Source organism: Triturus cristatus, chromosome 4_2 (assembly GCF_964204655.1).
Source record: "Triturus cristatus chromosome 4_2, aTriCri1.1, whole genome shotgun sequence".
Classification (NCBI taxonomy): domain Eukaryota; kingdom Metazoa; phylum Chordata; class Amphibia; order Caudata; family Salamandridae; genus Triturus; species Triturus cristatus.
Genome location: NC_140586.1, coordinates 210,550,425 through 210,567,881, shown reverse-complemented (window position 1 = coordinate 210,567,881; position 17,457 = coordinate 210,550,425). Strand labels below are relative to the sequence as shown.

At 47.3% G+C, this 17,457-nt stretch overlaps 1 protein-coding gene across 1 annotated transcript in view; it reads right to left on the bottom strand.

Annotated features, from left to right (window-relative positions):
- The window catches only part of MEI1 (meiotic double-stranded break formation protein 1), a 2,222,673-nt gene that overhangs the window by 1,081,902 nt on the left and 1,123,314 nt on the right, over positions 1 to 17,457 (bottom strand). Inside the window, exon 18 of the mRNA XM_085599901.1 lies at positions 5,933 to 6,107. Within this exon, the coding sequence (XP_085456027.1) occupies positions 5,933 to 6,107 (175 nt within the window). The remainder of the gene's footprint in view (positions 1 to 5,932; positions 6,108 to 17,457) is intronic.

Below are 17,457 nucleotides of genomic sequence, written 5' to 3'. Positions count from 1 at the left end.
GGGAGTGATCCTGGCAAGGGAGGCTTGGACAATAGGTTTCCTGCTTGGGGAGGTGCTAGCACCTCCCCAGACAGCCTTTAGTGTATTGGGGCAGGGTGGGCTGAAAGGAATGAGACATGCCTGGGGCACACAAGGTGTTCCTTGCATAGTCCAGTTCAAACCGGCGCTGGGGCACTCCAGCCCCAGCTCTGGCGCGAAACTGGACAAAGGGAAGTGGGTGTAACCACCCCCTCCCAGGTCCCACCCATAAGGCGTGACCTAGCAGGTATCCCAGCCCCCCAGATTAGTATAAGAGTGGGAGTTGGGCCTCAAGACTTTAGATTATCCTGAACCTGCAAAACTGAACAGAAACTCTGGACCTTCGACATTCGACGAAAGAAGAAGACTGAAGAATCTCCCTTGTAGCCAAGGAGTGGCTACCCTGTGCAAACAGGCACCATCAAGATACTACCCTTTGCTTTGCGACCGTTCTACGAGGAACCGACTGCAGAGCCCGACCAGAGCCTTGACTTCCAGACTTCTCCGACCCTCATCCACATCTGCAGCAGAGCTGAGATCCGTGGAGGCGACGAGCGACGTGGGACCGGCTACCTGGGAAAAGTGGCTAGTAACTTACAGCGCAGCTTCTGAGGTACCCTCGAAGTTGTGCACCGGGGATTGAGAAGCCCCAACCCCAAGCACCATCTGCACCGAAGATCAGCCCCCCACACTCCACGAGTCCTGCGTGGGGCCCTTCAGCATTTTCCTGCTTGCCGCGTCTGTCCGGTTGCTTGCCCGCTGGCTAGTGGCCTCTGTGACGACGCACCCTGAAATCTTCTGCGCTGGTTTGGCTCCTCCAGACTGGCTCCCGCTCCTCTGCAAAGAAGAAGCACCCCAGACCTTCCTGGTCTGCACCAGAAGCAAGTCCTTCGTTCTTCGTGGGTTCCGCTTGCCAAGGCTTGGTGAGTCCTAGTCCAACTTCGACGCCGCCGACAGCAAGAGCCTTCGTGGGACAGCTCGCCTCCTGGTCCTGGTCGTCCTCGACGCTTCCTGGTCCTCCTGGCTGCAGCGACAAGCTTCACCTTCACCTGCAATCTTCACGACATCGCCTGGTTCCTTCCTGGTTCCACGTGGTCACTGGCTAGTGACCTTGACTCTGTCCCTTCTGCTTGCAGGTTTCTTCTCTTCTTGATCCCAGCCTTGGGATCCACCGGACACTCTTCACTGACTGCCTGTCAGCATCTTTCTTCAGGCATCCATAGGAGTCGACGACGAAAACGACGCATCTTCACCCCTATGCACCCGCAGCCTGTGGGCTAGGTAACTTGGGTACTCCGGTGCTCATCAGGATAGTGACTATCCTAGTGTCTAGTTTTCAAGTCTCAACTTCCTAGCTACTCCGGAAGTGTCCTAAATCTACCGTTTTCTAAACTGTACTATTGCTATTGACTTTTACGCATTACGCGTGAGTGTTTCCACTCTGCACACGAATCCCGTGGGCCTCCCACTTCCTAACTAACGCTAGTGTAGTGTAGCCCCAGCGATTCCCTGGGCCTAGGCCTATTCTATTTCCGTGACAGTGGTTCTTATACCACTTACTTAGTATATGGTTTGCGTGGCCCCTAGGGCCTAACTGTATTACTTACCTGTGTGACTTAATGTATGCATAAATAAGACTGTGTTGTACTTACCTCTAATCTCATAAAGAGTGCTGAGGGTTTGCTTAGAATAAATACACTTTATTTTATATATATATCTGTTGTGGTGTCCTTTCATTTGGTATTCAAGGGATTATATATGGTATCACAGCTGGCTTCACATGCCATTCAGAGTTTAGCTTAAGACTGCTCTTGTCCATGCTACCACTAGGATAGCTGGTCTATAAGGTTGACGTTACAACCAATCACCATAAGGGTATTTGGACTGATATAAGGTGTACACTATAACTAGTGACATCATACATCTGGCCAACTTCTCACAGAGAGAGAGTCAGTCAGTGTGTGAGATAGTCAGTCAGTGAGAGTCAGTCAGTCAGCCACTGAGTCAGTCAGTCAGTGAGAGAGTCAGTCAGTCAGTAAGAGAGTCAATCAGTCAGTGAGAGAGAGAGTGAGAGTGAGTCAGAGAGTCAGTCAGAGGCAGTCAGTCAGTCAGAGAGCGAGGCAGTCAGTGAGAGAGAGTTAGTCAGTGAGTGGGAGAAAGTCAGAGAGTTAGTCAGTGAGGGAGAGAGAGTCAGAGAGCTTGTCAGTGAGAGAGTCAGTTAGTGAGAGTCAGAGAGTCAGTGAGAGTCAGTCAGTCAGTCAGTCAGTGAAAGAGAGATTGAGCGAGTGAGTCAGGCAGTCAATCAGTGAGAGAGAGAGTGAGACAGTCAATCAGTCAGTGAGAGAGAGAGTGAGTGACAGTCAGTCAGAGGCAGTCAGTCAGTCAGTGAGAGAGTCAGTCAGTGTGAGTCAGTCAGTGAGAGAGAGAGAGTCAGTCAGTGAGAGTCAGTCAATGAGAGAGTCAGTCAGTCAGTGAGAGAGAGAGAGAGTGAGAGAGTCAGTCAGTCAGTGAGAGAGAGTGGGAGAGTTAGTCAGTCAGTCAGTCAGTGAGAGAGAGAGTGATAGTCAGTCAATGAGAGAGAGTGAGAGTCAGTCAGTAAGAGAGTCAGTTAGTCAGTGAGAGAGTCAGTCAGTCGGTCAGTAAGAGAGAGAGTGAGAGAGTCAGTCAGAGTCAGTGAGTCAGTCAGTCAGTCAGAGAGTCAGTCGGTGAGAGATTGAGTCAGTCAGTCAGTGAAAGAGAGAGATTGAGAGTCAGTAAGTCATTCAGTCAGAGTCAGTCAGTTGGTGAGAGAGTGAGAGTCAGTCAGTGAGAGAGAGATTGAGAGTCAGTCAGTCAGTCAGTGAGAGAGAGAGAGAATGAGAGTCAGTCAGTCAGTCAATCAGTCAGTGAGAGTCAGTTAGTCAGTTAGTCAGCCAGACAGAGTGCAAGTCAGAGAGAGAGAGTCAGTCAGTGAGAGAGCGAGCATTAGCCAGTGAGAGAGAGAGAGAGTTAGTCAGTGAGAAGGAGAGTCAGTCAGTCAGTGAGAGACAGTCAGTCAGTCATTGAGAAAGGGAGAGAGTCAGTCAGTCAGTGAGCGAGAAACTGAGAGAGTCAGTCAGTAGAGAGGCAGTCAGTTAGTCAGTCAGAGAGAGAGAGAGTGAGAGTCAGTCAGTCAGACAGTGAGAGAGATTGAGAGTCAGTCAATCAGTGAGAGAGAGTGAGAGAGTCAGTCAGTCAGTGAGAGAGAGAGTCAGTCACAGAGTCAGTCAGTGAGAGAGAGAGAGTCAGTCAGTCAGTCAGTGAGAGAGAGAGTCAGTCAGTCAGTGAGGGAGAGAGTCAATCAGTCAGCGAGTAAGTCAGTCAGTGAGAGTCAGTCAGTCAGAGAGTCAGTCAGTCAGAAAGTCAGTGAGTCAGTCAGTAAGAGAGTGAGAGAATCAGTCAGTGAGAGAGAGTCAGTCAGTGTGTGAGATAGTCAGTCAGTGAGAGTCAGTCAGCCACTGAGTCAGTCAGTCAGTGAGAGAGTCAGTCAGTCAGTTAGAGAGTCAATCAGTCAGTGAGAGTGAGAGTGAGTCAGAGAGTCAGTCAGAGGCAGTCAGTCAGTCAGAGAGCGAGGCAGTCAGTGAGAGAGAGTTAGTCAGTGAGTGGGAGAGAGTCAGAGAGTTAGTCAGTGAGGGAGAGAGAGTCAGAGAGCTTGTCAGTGAGAGAGTCAGTTAGTGAGAGTCAGGCAGTCAGTGAGAGAGTCAGTCAGTGAGAGAGCCAGTCAGTCAGTAAGAGTCAGTCGGAGAGAGTCAGTGAGAGTCAGTCAGTCAGTGAAAGAGAGATTGAGCGAGTGAGTCAGGCAGTCAATCAGTGAGAGAGAGAGTGAGACAGTCAATCAGTCAGTGAGAGGGAGTGAGTGACAGTAAGTCAGAGAGTCAGTCAGAGGCAGTCAGTCAGTCAGAGAGTGAGGCAGTCAGTGAGAGAGAGTTAGTCAGTGAGGGGGAGAGAGTCAGAGAGTTAGTCAGCGAGGAAGAGAGAGTCAGAGAGCTTGTCAGTGAGAGAGTCAGTTAGTGAGAGTCAGACAGTCAGTGAGAGAGTCAGTCAGTCAGTCAGTGAGAGTGAGAGTCAGTCAGCCAGTCAGTGAGAGAGCCAGTCAGTCAGTAAGAGTCAGTCAGAGAGTCGGTGAGAGTCAGTCAGTCAGTGAGAGAGTGAGAGTCAGTCAGTGAAAGAGAGATTGAGCGAGTGAGTCAGGCAGTCAATCAGTGAGAGAGAGAGTGAGACAGTCAGTCAGTCAGTGAGAGTCGGTCAGACAGTCAGTCAGTCAGAGTCAGTTAGTCAGAGTGAGAGAGTCAGTCAGAGTCAGTCAGTCAGTCAATGAGAGAGTGAGAGTCAGTCAGTCAGTGAGAGAGAGTGAGAGAGTCAGTCAGTCAGTGGGAGAGTCAGTCAGTCAGACAGAGTGAGAGAGTCAGTCAGTGAGAGAGTCAGAGAATCAGTCAGCAAGAGAGAGTCAGTCAGTGAGAGAGTGTGTCAGTCAGTGAGAGAGAGTCAGACAGTGAGAGACTCAGTCAGTGAGAGAGAGAGTCAGTCAGTGAGAGAGTTAGTCAGTGAGAGAGAGACAGTGAGAGGGTGGAAGACCTGGGCTGGATTCTCCGGGTCACAGAACGGCGCAGCGTCACAAACAAGATATATGGAACATAACTTAATAATCTCTGTGCGACTTGGAGTCTCATTGTAACTAGCCCCAGCCAAACCAGTAATATTGCTCAAGAACCGAAGAAGAAACAAATACCACTACACCTGGGAAGCAGTGTTGTGCTGTCATATACAGTGGGAAAACCAAGGTACATTTAGACACCGGTAGTCCACAAAGACTACAGAGCATAGTCATAGACAAGTATAACCCGAATGACTGAGGGAACCGACAACAGGCAGAACAATGAAGTAGAGGAAGCAAGTATGAACGCAAACTAGTAGGATAAGCGAGAGAGTGGTAAAAACCGCCCCTGTTGCCAGACATCCATCCATATTTCAAGAGGACCTTAATAGGGATCCACAGCGGGAGGTACAACAAAAGAAACACAACTAGAAGGGAACTCACAACTAGATGAGGAATCATCAAAAGATTAATAAAACACATGATCGATGCTAAAAGAGAAGAACTGACATTTGAAAGCCTTGTTAACCCCAAAACGTGTGCCTCTTTGAGAGATGTGATGAAATTGGTGTTTATAGACAGTATAGAGGTTACAACTGGTGGAAAAGTGGACCGGCATGGGGGGCTGCTTTTCGGTCTTTACTCTCCGTGCCATTTATGAACTGAAAGTAAGGGCCACACTGTCAGAATACAGTGTCACTTTCAGCAAGCGCGGTATGCGGCCCCTAAAGTGAAACCGGACCGCGCTACAAAGAACAAACAAAGAAGAGTGGGAGGGGTGAAAACATGGAGCGCAGGCTGCTAATTAGTAACCTGATCCACGATGAGGGAGGAATGCAGCTGCCAGCCTGTGCGCTGCTACTCGCTCCCGAGAGCAAAACGCCGCGGGAGTGAACATTTGAAGAAGAGGTGGGACATGCACCCGCCTTTGGCCATTTGCCTGCTTTCATTATTGAAAGACACACGCAAAGGCCAATCAGATGTGTGGCAGGAGTCCGACGCACACGGAGATGTTTTGAGCCCTCACAAGAAGCCTCCCATAGAGCAGCGCATGCGGGCTGCGCTAGGCTCGACCTAAAAAGGGAATACCATAGAGTAATTCCTCCGAACAACATATGCTGTGTGGCACACAAGACACTGCCTTAAAATGCAATATAATAATCGACCACATACATAGCATCACAACATGGTAAAATGGCTCTTTTCTCCGGTGGCTACTTAGACCCACATATCAAACCTCTTTATCTGTCACTCTTTAAGAACCATGTCCAAGTTATCAATTTGCTGTGCATCTCGACTCACCGATCTTCTCGGATGTGGGCAAGACAGAAGATGAGTAGAAGGGAGTGCTGCTGGACCCGCAGGGACTCGTCTGTGCTGAGGACGGGGAACTCAGAAATGAGAGCCAGGCTTTCAGGAATGCTGTAGTTTAAAAGTGGCAAAGTCTGCTGAAGGAGGTGAGACACGTCCGAGTACACTGGTGACAGCAAAAACATAAGGAGAGGGGCTTTAGGGTGGATTAACTCGTGGTAGATGGGGCAAATGACAGAAAGAACAGCAGCAAATAATACATGACGTTTCAGTCACAGAGGGAAATGTACTCACCTTTAAAGCAAAGTTTCTTACTTGTAATGTAAGTTTTCCCCCTCTTTGTAGGTCTTTAACCTGCACCACATTCAAATGTCACCAGAGCCACAGGATGGTAATTCAACATATATTCTATAAGTTACCCGTTTGTGAAATTGGCATGAAAACAATCTTTTGTTCTAAATGAAAGGTTCAATGAAAACTGTGAATGAAATACTGGCAATACTGTTCAACTGTACTAAAAAGAAAAGTATTGCACTATGGAGTTCAGAATACGTTTTTGTAGAAAAAGACACAACACTTTGCTTTCCTTAAAACATATTCTGTCTACAGAAATCTAAGACTTTCGATGCTACTACCAGTAAGGCATACGTAAAAAACACGAAGGGGCCCTATTTGAAAATCGAATTTTCAGTTTACATGAATAGACTGATGATTAATTAATATGCAGCGGTTAGCCTCAGAAACCCTTTAAGGTACTACTGCAATGTTCAGCTAACAATGGGTCCTAATTACATTTTGAATGTTTAGGTTTTGCTTACCGTTCAGAGATAGACTGCTAATTTGAACACTCGGCAATCTCTAAACTCGGAGATGAAGAGATGTTTGAAGCCTTCCCTGCATTGTTCCGCTAGCAATGGGCTCTGATTGTAATTTGAATATTCTGGTGTTACTAATTAAACAATGGGAAACAGTTACGCTCTGTAGAGGATCTCATTATGATGTAGCGTCTATGAAATATAGAAACTATGTAAGGGGTTTTATATTACTGCATCTTTTTGCAAGAATTGCATCCAAGTATGTAGATTAACAAAAGTAAGTAAGAGTTACACATTACTTTAAATCTTGTGAAAAAATAAATCAGTCATTTTAGAATTTTATAACCAGAGGAATTCCTAAAAACAATCATGATCTGGGGATCTGAAAATCATTTCTAGGATACAATTCTACTAACAAGATGGTTATATCTGAGCATGTTAAGAGCCTGACACTGTAACACAACATGCATCGATGATTTTAAATTGGTGCAGCTAAAATGACATTGGCTAAAAGTCAGCCATTCTACATGCTAACGTGTTCTAAAGCAGCAAAATCGCCCTGATTTGTGCGCAACAGTGACATCACATGAACAGAGAGATTATCATAAACACACATTACAGAATCTTGATTGTAATAAGAAAGGGACAAATAATATGAAATGTTGGTGTGCAAGCGCCTTAGATAAGCAATATCAGATGTCAATGTTACTGTGTGCATTGAAGTCCCGATCACTAACCGATAACCTTCATTACTCTGATTCCAGGTCTTCCTTGTCATAGTCCTTACGATGTGAGTTAACTTCCGTGCCCCAGACATTGTTTTCCCTTCCCAGTCAAAAATATAAACTTAAGATGATGTCTGCAATCCCATAATGCTAAAAGAGAAGAAATGACAAACATCACATCCTGTAATAATCAAGCATTCTAGACAGAAGGAATCAAAATCAAACAGGGATTCGGGAGGGAGGGAATACAGGACTGTGACGAGGAAGATCTGGACTCGGAGTAATACAAGTGAAACAAAATTTGTTGCTGAAGAGCCTCACAACTGCTGCCTGCATCGAGACATAAATGTATATGGTGTTGACCGTGTGGCTGTGGACCAACTGTCCTTCAAAGAAGCTCTTGTAAATACTGCCCACGATGTTGAAACTCCCTTTATAGACCTACCCTGAATAGAAGAAGGTGGGGCCCGATTCACAGAACTTACTTAAGACAAAATCCTAAACTTACTACAATTTAGGTATTCACAGAAGGCACTTACTCATTTTGGTATTCACAGAAGGCACTTACTCATGAGTAAGTGCCTTCTGTGAATACCAAAATGAGTAAATGTTAGTAAGTTTAGGATTTTGCCTTAAGTTAGTTCTGTGAATCGGGCCCGTAGATTCTTACCAACTAGTTCACTAGTTCAAAGCCCTCTCAGTAACTTGCCTTTTGGGTCACTAATAAAATTGTCACCAGTGCAAAAGGGGGAAAGAATGTGATATCTATCCACGAACTGATTTGCACAAAGTCTAACCAGGAAACCTGCTTTCAATTCCAGATTCCAAGCTTGACAAAACAGAGTGACCGGTGGGCAATTATATTTCTGCCCTGTGCCCCCTTTTCCATGATCAGCACGTTTGAGAAAACCTTGAAATAGTTCAGGATGCACAGTGTACAACATCTTTTTTTGGGTATGGTTTTTAGACTATAATGTCACTCCATCTATAAAAGTAAAAGGTTCATATAGGCAGGAGATGCTTTGGTGTTGGGCGCTTAGTATATGGTCTCAAGGCCTATGTACTCCCGCTGCCCACATTCCCAGTCAGTTGTGGGAGTGGCTTGGCAGTGTGGGCATTGTCTGTTTTATAGTTCAGACAGCGATTGCAATGAATCGCCTTGGGAAATATGCTGCAAACTGATAACCTTGCCAATAGCTTGTTGCAAGGCCTGCCCCATCACCCCTTCCCCTTCGGGGGATGATGCATATGCCCCATCAAGCAGGTATTATTTCACAATATTTGATGTGAGATACTTATATTCATGGGGGAGATGCTTGAGCCCAAAGGGGCAGTATACAAACACCAAAACATGTTGATGGAAAAGATAAGACTGATCCATTGCTTAGCCCTGTTTATCATGTGGTTGGGAGAATCCAGGAAAAAACATTTCTAGCTCAGGTACAAAAAACTTTAATGTAGGTCTGACAGTTTAACATAGGGAGGACATAAATGTTGACTTAAGTGACATAACCTCACACAAACTAGGGAACCCATGAATCAGAGACTGTCCAACCAATGGACAGTGATGCTCTTAAATGCTTCCCAGAGCAAGATATGGAACCCGCTGACAAACATACCACATTGGGTAGGTGAGAATGTATCATCCTATATAAGTAGGGGAGAGGATGTGGCCTGACAGGCTGGGGTGGTCGATCTCAAATCTGGGGAACCGGGTTCGAGTCTCGGCAATGACGCTCAACATCCTGTGATTCTGGGCAATTACTTGATCTCCCTGTGCCTAACAAAAATGAATGTGTCCTTGTATAGTAACTGGTGCTCATTTAAAGCGCTATGATAACTGATACCTTCAGGTCAAATTCGTACTATATAAAACTAAGAAAAAAAGTACATGAATGTATGGTAATTCTATAAAAGGTTTGGCTATTTCTTGCGGGACTTTGTACTTCTTCTTTGTTGCATTTTCTTGTATGTCTGTTTACGAAAATTATACAACAGTCGTTCAATGCCCCTCTCTCTCTTTAGTGTGTTAGCTATTTCTTTCGTACCTGTCCTGTATGAGTGAGAAAATCATGTGATGTTCTTTCTGCTGCTACCTAGCTTTCGCGTAATATTTGTGTTAGGGAAGGTTGTGCTGCAGCTGTCCATGTTGTACTTTTATTGTGTTGTGAAGCTCTGTATACAACTTTCCTCTCTACATAAGAAAAAACAATCCATTTTGCCAATGTTTTTGTTAATACATGATGTGAGAGAAAAAGTGAACCCCCACAAAATATGTGAGCTGAGTTTACTTTTGGTTTTACGCGTAAAACAAGCAGTTTTTTAAACGGAGTAGGCATCTTTGTAAAATTTTAAAATATAGCTGACAAGTGGCTCCGTGTTATTTATAACACCTCCAGCCAATTTTGGTATATTAGCCAACAGCCATTTGCATGCTGGGGTTTTCTTTTTCATAATGAAATTGTTAAAAGCAAAACTACGGGGTATGGCCTGAGGCAGGGACCAAAGATAGAGCACTTCGCCTGAGCTCATGAGCCGAGGTCTCCAATGTCGCCTGACGCCACCATTTAATCTGCCTGTGATGTTCGTGGCCGCCCGTCGCTGTGGCGAAGGCAGCAGGATGCTCGGCGGAACCGGTGAGGAACGTTCAGCAGGCGAGGTAGGCACTTGGATGGCGATCGCTTGCCTGCAGTGCTTTCAAGATGGCCGCGCGTGGTGTCCGGTGTTGCCCAATTTTGAAACCCATCCCAAGCCCAAAGCCGCTCAAGTATAAGCCCAAATTCAGCCCAACAAAGACCAGTGTCAGCCCAAAAACCAGATCAAAGTAGCAGGTCTCAAATTATGCAGAAATAGTAATCGGAAACCATTTTAATGACAAATATTTATTCTATTCAATATACAGATAGTGGGAGGGAGTTAACTGGGCACCTGTCTTAATGTTGCTCATTTTCAAGACCAGTCCTCACTGTGAACAGCTAATTGATCACAGCAAAAATGAATACATCCTAAAGGAACACCCCTCATACTTACTCAACTTTCCATGTCGGACTCAAGTTTGTCACTCCCAGCATGCAGAGTTAACATTTTCTACATCATCAACCTACAGTAATCAACAGCCCTATCTAATGGATTGTAATGCACTTTTTATTGAAAAAATACAGAACACAAAATGAATTCTACACCATTTATTGCCCAAACCACATTCCTTTTTAGTTAGAACACAACATTTTGAATACTTAGCACGCTGGGAACATGCACCCAACAGAACCAGTCAGAGTTGGTCCATTCAGCATCACCCCTTCAGAATTCCATTCATCTCATGGCTGCACTTTATGCATGATGTACTGATTCAAAATGCATATTGCATCTCATTTAACATCCAGAATGCTCTTTCTTCTTGTATATTTGCCACTGGTAAGAAAACTCTACAGAATAATGTATGTGCTGGAGGGATCCATGTTTTGACTAGTCCCAGTTTTTCATTTATAGATAAAGGGCAAGTTAAGGGGCCATCAGGCCTCCTTTTGATCGAGTGGCCTGGAACCTCACACTTAAATGTAAATGCAACGGAGGGAAACAAAAGTACACAGCTTGTTATCTCTTCATAGGTACTTAAAAGAGGCATGCTTTTGACTTTTTTCAGTTCATTTAAGTAAGTGCATGAACAGTAAGAATGTCAGATGTGTTGGTCTGTCCTAGTATTTTACACACAATTTAAATAGCACTGTTTTATTACTTTTATAGCGCTACTCAACCCAATGCAGGGTGTCGGGGTGCTTTACAAAACATACACATTGACAATAAATCATGCAAGTGTGTAAATCAATGTACAAGATGTGTTGAATGACTCAGTGAGGGTTAAAAGATGTAGCAGTCACATATCCTATATAGCTCACTGTGCTATATTAAAAGGCTTACTAATTATGAACTGCAAGTAACGAAAGGATCTGTGTTCAACACCGTAGCCCACTTACCTGGCTACAGTAAAAAAAAAATGCTGTCATCTGCATATTACATGATGTGCTTTGCAGCAGACACATTAACCTTCCATACTACTTTGATTCAGACCTGGGACTTCACAAAACCGAGATCTCTCCAACAAATACTTTAACCTCCAGAGTTAGCTCACCAATGATTATTCCCTGATATTTACTGGGCACCTCTGCAGAAGATGTCTTAACCCCATAAAATATAAGAAAATGCAGACAATACAACCAATTAGACATAACAGATGTACTACCATGCTTCTCCTTGTTGCCAATTTCTTTATGGCAGGGTGTTAAAAAAAAATTGCAAAATTGGTTGAGGCCCACATTTTGTGTGGGGATTGTGCCACTTTTTCAGCACAACCCTAAAGCAAAATTTGTTAAATCTCATAATGCGCTTAATGCACTTATATACCGAATAAAAACAAATCTGTGGAATCTTATCTGATGTTACATCTTGTGATGTCATTACTGTGACGCCACACATTGTGACATCATGGGCTATGTCACACGCCATGATGTCACTTGCATACCGACTAACTAGGTTATTGCCCCCACATGCTGAAGCTGCAAGAAACTCCATAGCTTCAAGGCCTTCCATTTTAGGAAGGAATAATTTTACCCAACCACGAAACCTGCTTTGACAACTTTTTTCCAAAAACTACCACCTATTAAATTTCAAGAGTAAAAAAAAACAATGTAAATATTTTTCCGTTATTTTATTATTACTATTATTATTTATTGTTTTTATTTAAAAATATTTTATTTTGCGTCAGCAAAAGTAACACACCGCGTCCCACCATGGAAAAAGGCACTATAAAACACACACTAATGGCAAAAATGACACCCATTTGTGCGGGAAATAGCCCAATCTGGCATCACTGGTGGTGTCGCGCAGGAGCCTGCAGCTGCAGGCTTGGGGTGAGCGTGATCGCCCAGCTCCTCACACAAATTTAGACCGTGGCAGAGAGGCCTGCAGGCTGTAACATAGTGGTGGCTGGAGACCGCCTTGGAGGCCGTCAGGAGCCCTGTGATTGTTACTGCAGAGAGTGATAGAGACAGCGGCCCAGCGCCACCCTGTCCACACAAATGACTACCGGTGGGCGCATCTTGTTGTTGCGGTAGTGACTCACCCTGGTTGCTGGCAGCCGACACCTCTACGAGCGGGCCCCTCATGGATTCCACGAATAAGGAAAGGCTGAGAGGCACCAAACCTATCAAAGCAAGTAACCTAGCAGAAACTGTTGAGGGGGTGCCATTGGGGGACAGCGCTGGCACAATGGATGTCATCTCATTTGCTACCAAGGGGGACATCCGAGCACTCCTCCAAGAAATAAGAAAAGACAATGCAACCACACATGTAAACTTTACTAAAGACCTTTCAGAACTCATCAGTCAATTAAGTGTTGAGACACGCTTGGGCATGGCAGAAAAGACGGGCGCAAAGCAGGAGCAAGATGACCTGGCGGAGAGGGTTATGGCATTGGAAACTCACCCCTAAACCCTATCCAAAGCACCAGAGGATCAAGAGAACCGCTACCACCACAGCAATATTTGGATCAGAGCCATGTGCAAGCCTTAATCTGCCGTATTTTCCAGTATACTACAGGTCGGGACATCACCCTGGATCGCACGCACCAAGGGTCTGATTCAGAAAGGTAAACAAACACTCTGCATAAGTTTATGATTGTTTGCTGTTTACAAAGGGATTTATTGACAAGTAGTATCTGTCACAAAGTGTCCCTTTTTGTCATGATCACCCCACTTTTTGCCACTGGTACTGATGGTTTCTGACTGTTGTGCACTGAGTCCCTGCCAACCAGGCCCCAGTGCCAGTGCTCTTTGCCTAAAAACAAGGTAAAATGGTTTATTTGTATTCCAATTGGCACAGGTTTAAACACCCCTGTAAGTCCCTAATAAATGGTACCCCTGGTAGTTAGGGCATAGGTACTAAAGAGGGTCCCTAAGGGCTGCAGCATGTATTATGCCACTCCGAGGGACCCCCATACAAACTGCAAGCAGGCTGCCATTGTAGACTGCAAGATGGGCGAAAACGTGACATGGCACACTCACAGTGTGACATGCCAAAGTCACTGCTGATAATATACGTAAAGTGTAACTGCAACAAATGATGGACGGAATGCTGAATGATTCAAACATTCTCACCAGTCAAGAGATCTGGGTTAAATCCATTGTTCTTTTGCCCACTACGCCACCTCAAGAACCTCAAGAGCCGAGCGCTACTTGGGTTCTGCGGACTGGTCCCCCAGTCCCCCAGTCCCCAATTGCAGCCTTTTTCTTACAGGTACTTTTCCCATAGATGTTTGCAAGTAGCCTTCTAAGCTACTACCGCATACAGCACCTCTGCACCCATACAACCCCGGGCAGGTAAACAAGAACTCTTAGTGCTTTCCAGGACCTTGGTCCCCTACTTACGTTAAGTCCAGAAGAACATACCTGTAAGTCATCTGTAAGTGTACCTACACAGTGAATATTTCACCCATAGGATAGCATTACCATGTTTAAGGCTCATGCCTCAAATCTGACAGCTGTCATTTTCTACCGTTTTTACTGAAAACATTGATAACATGTAAAGTACTTACCTGATCCTGATGCCCTTGGTGTCTAAAATGATATAAAAATGTTTTCTAAATTGGTCTTTAGTTTCTTTTTGAATGTGGGTCTCATTTATTTATTTATTTATTTATTTATTTTTAAAGATTTTTATTGAACAATAAGTCGGTTACAAGTACGGGCCTACAACCACCAGGGCCGGCCGCTAGGTTCAGAGAGAAATATACATTTATCAAGGCAGCAGGCGATTCCCGGGGCCCAGCCCCGTAGTGGCTCCGGATAGTCCTAAAGGAACAGGAGACTTAAGTCCAACAAACACAAAAACTAAAAGAAAAAACAAAAGGCGAGGCATAAGGGCAAACAGTGCGGGTCAGGCGCTCTCCGGGGAACTCCATTGCAAACCTTAAGCAGCCGGCAAAAGGAAGGAGTACCGGAAGGCTGGGGATGGGGGGGAGGGTCACGGGAGATGAACGTCCATATTTAGTTATTCCAAAAGGTGCAAGGAACCATCAAGGGTCAGGGGGTCATGGCGATATCGGTGTCCACCAGGGGGGGCGTACAGATACCCCCGCGATACGCGTTCCATTGCCCCCAAATTCTACCCCATGCCCCTGGCTTACCACGGGCCACATACACAGTCTTCTCCCTGAACATACACCAGTCCATATTCTCCTTCCATACGGACACGGTGGGAGGCCGCTGGGCGCCCCAAAGCTGCGCTATATCTCTCTTAGCAATCATGTTCCCCAGGGCCGCCCACCGAGTCTGAGCCGCGCTGTAATCATTGGGCTCCCACACATTCAGGACACAGCGACGCACCTCCGGCAGCAGCACAACCCCAGTGACTTGTCCCATAACCGTATGGACCCGGCGCCAGTATTCCGCCACCTCGCGGCACTCCCACAGGATATGGAGAAAGGTGGCGCTGAGCCCACAACCCCGCTTACAGAGCCCGTCGTCGGAAAATCCCATCGAGACCAAGCGGGGACCCGTCACATACACCCGGTGAAGAATCTTAAGCTGTACCAAGCAGAGACGGGCTGGAATGGCGACCTCCTTGGGGGACGACAGTGCAGACTGCCAGTCCTCATCGTCCAATTCCACCCCATCCCCCGTCCAAGCCTCCCGAAGGCGCGCCAAGAGGTCAGCCCGGTGGTTGATCAGTTTTTTATAAATTAAAGAAATAGTACTGTCGGGGACATGTCCGTCAAGTATGCGGTCCTCGAGGGGCGAGGAAACCGGGATCTTGGTCCCCTCCTCAAAGACCGAGAGCAGAGCGTGACGAACCTGGGCATAGCGGAAGAACTCCCTGTCCGTAAGCTCATATTCGCCCTGGAGAGCCGCGAAGGTCTTAACCGTGCCCTTATGCCATAGGTCTCCCACTCTGCTGATACCAATCGTATCCCACTGGTCAAACCCCTTCGTAGTCCAGAGGCCGCCCAGGCGGTCGGAGGCAAACAAGGGAGTAGCACATGTCAGTCGCTCACTCCAGCCCATGGCCGCCGTGGCGGCCCTCCAGGTCCGCACCGCAATCTTAGTAGGGCCCGTAAGGGTCCGTCCAGCCGAGCGGGAGTAAAGCGCCCTGTTATAGTTCCCGCCGGGAAGCAGGAACTTGTCCATCTCATACGCCGGATTCAAGCCAGGCGCATACGTGGCATGGTTAATGGCCGATAGCTGCGAGGCCCAATAATACCTGCGAATGTCGGGAAGCGCGATGCCCCCGTCGTACCAGGGGAGAGTAAGCTTTGCAAGAGCGATACGCGCCCGCCCGTCCCACACCAGTCTCCTCTGCAGGCTCTCCACCTCCCGAAAGTAGGCCACCGGAATGACGTCGAAGGAGTTCTGGAGTGCATAGAGGAACCTGGGAAGGGACATTATTTTAAACAGCGCGGCCCGACCCAGCGGGGACAGGGGCAGCCTGCACCACCGTGCCGCGTCCTCCCGCAATCGCCGAAGTGGAAGCAGGAGATTCTGCTCATAGCGAGCCACCGGGTCCAACGAGACGTATATCCCCAGGTACTTAAAGCCGATCAGAGATACTTGGATCGGAAGCCGAGGCGGCAGGAGAGGAGGACCACCGGAGATAGGATAGACGCAGGATTTAGACCAGTTGATCGTGAGACCCGAATTGTTCCCAAAGGAAGTCAGAACGTCAAAGAGGACGTTGAGCGACTGCCGCGGCGAGGTGAGATACAGGAGAATATCGTCCGCATACAGCGAGACCCGATCCTCGAAGCCCGGGGCCCACCGGATCCCCCTAATCGAGGGCTCCCAGCGGAGCCAAGCAGCGAGTGGCTCCAGGGCGAGAGCAAAGAGCAGAGGGGACAACGGGAACCCCTGCCTCGTGCCCCTGCCGAGGGCAAAGGGCCGAGAGACCCGCCCATTCACCACCACCTGAGCCATGGGTCCCGTATAAAGAAGCTTCACCCAGCCGATAAATCTTTCCCCAAAGCCAAATTTAGCCAAGACCGCCCAGAGGAATGGCCACTCGATGGTGTCAAAAGCCATCGTGGCATCCAGAGAAACCAGCACGGCCGGTTCGGAGAGGAACTCCGCCCTGGCAAGGGCGCCGTGAAGACGCCGCAAGTTAAGAGCAGTGTTGCGATGCGGGATGAAGCCGCATTGGTCAGGATGAATAAGATCGCAAACGACGCTCAACAAACGATTGGCGAGGACTTTAGCCAGGATTTTAGGCTCTGCATTTAGCAGTGAAATAGGCCGGTAAGAAGTACAGCGGTCTCGCGGCTTGCCCTCCTTGGGGATCACGACTATCGTGGCCAAACGCTGGTCGGCCGGAAGGGAACCCGCCGTAAGAGACTCATGAAACATGCGACTGAGGAAGGGCGCCAGCTTATCAGGGCGCAATTTATATAGCTCAATAGGCAGACCATTGGGACCCATAGCCTTGCCCGAGCGAAGGGAGCGGATCGCGGTTGCTATTTCATCCACCGACAAGGGGGCGTCCAGCTGCTCACGGTCCTCAACGGACAGGCTGGGCAAAGCGATATCCCTCAGTAGAAGGCGAGAGTCATCCTCATCCCTGTCAGTCACTGGGGAGTACACGGCCCGGAGGTGGTCGGCGAAACATTCCACAATCTCACCAGGCTCAGTCACACGCACCCCATCCGCAACACACAACTCCGGGACCACACGATTCACTCTCTCCTTCTTGTCCAGCCACGCAATCAACTTTCCCGCCTTGTCCCCGGCGTCGTACAGTCGACCCTGCTGCTCCCTATACATAGTTTTGGCCGCATCAGTGACAAGAGACCTATATTCAAACTGTTTCAGGCTGAGGGCATGGAGCCCGTCCGGAGTGACATTCGCCTCCAAGGCCGACTCCAGCCCCGAGATGTCAGTCTCCAGCTTCACCACTGCCTCACTCTTGAGCTTCTTAGCCACCACTATCTGGGAGA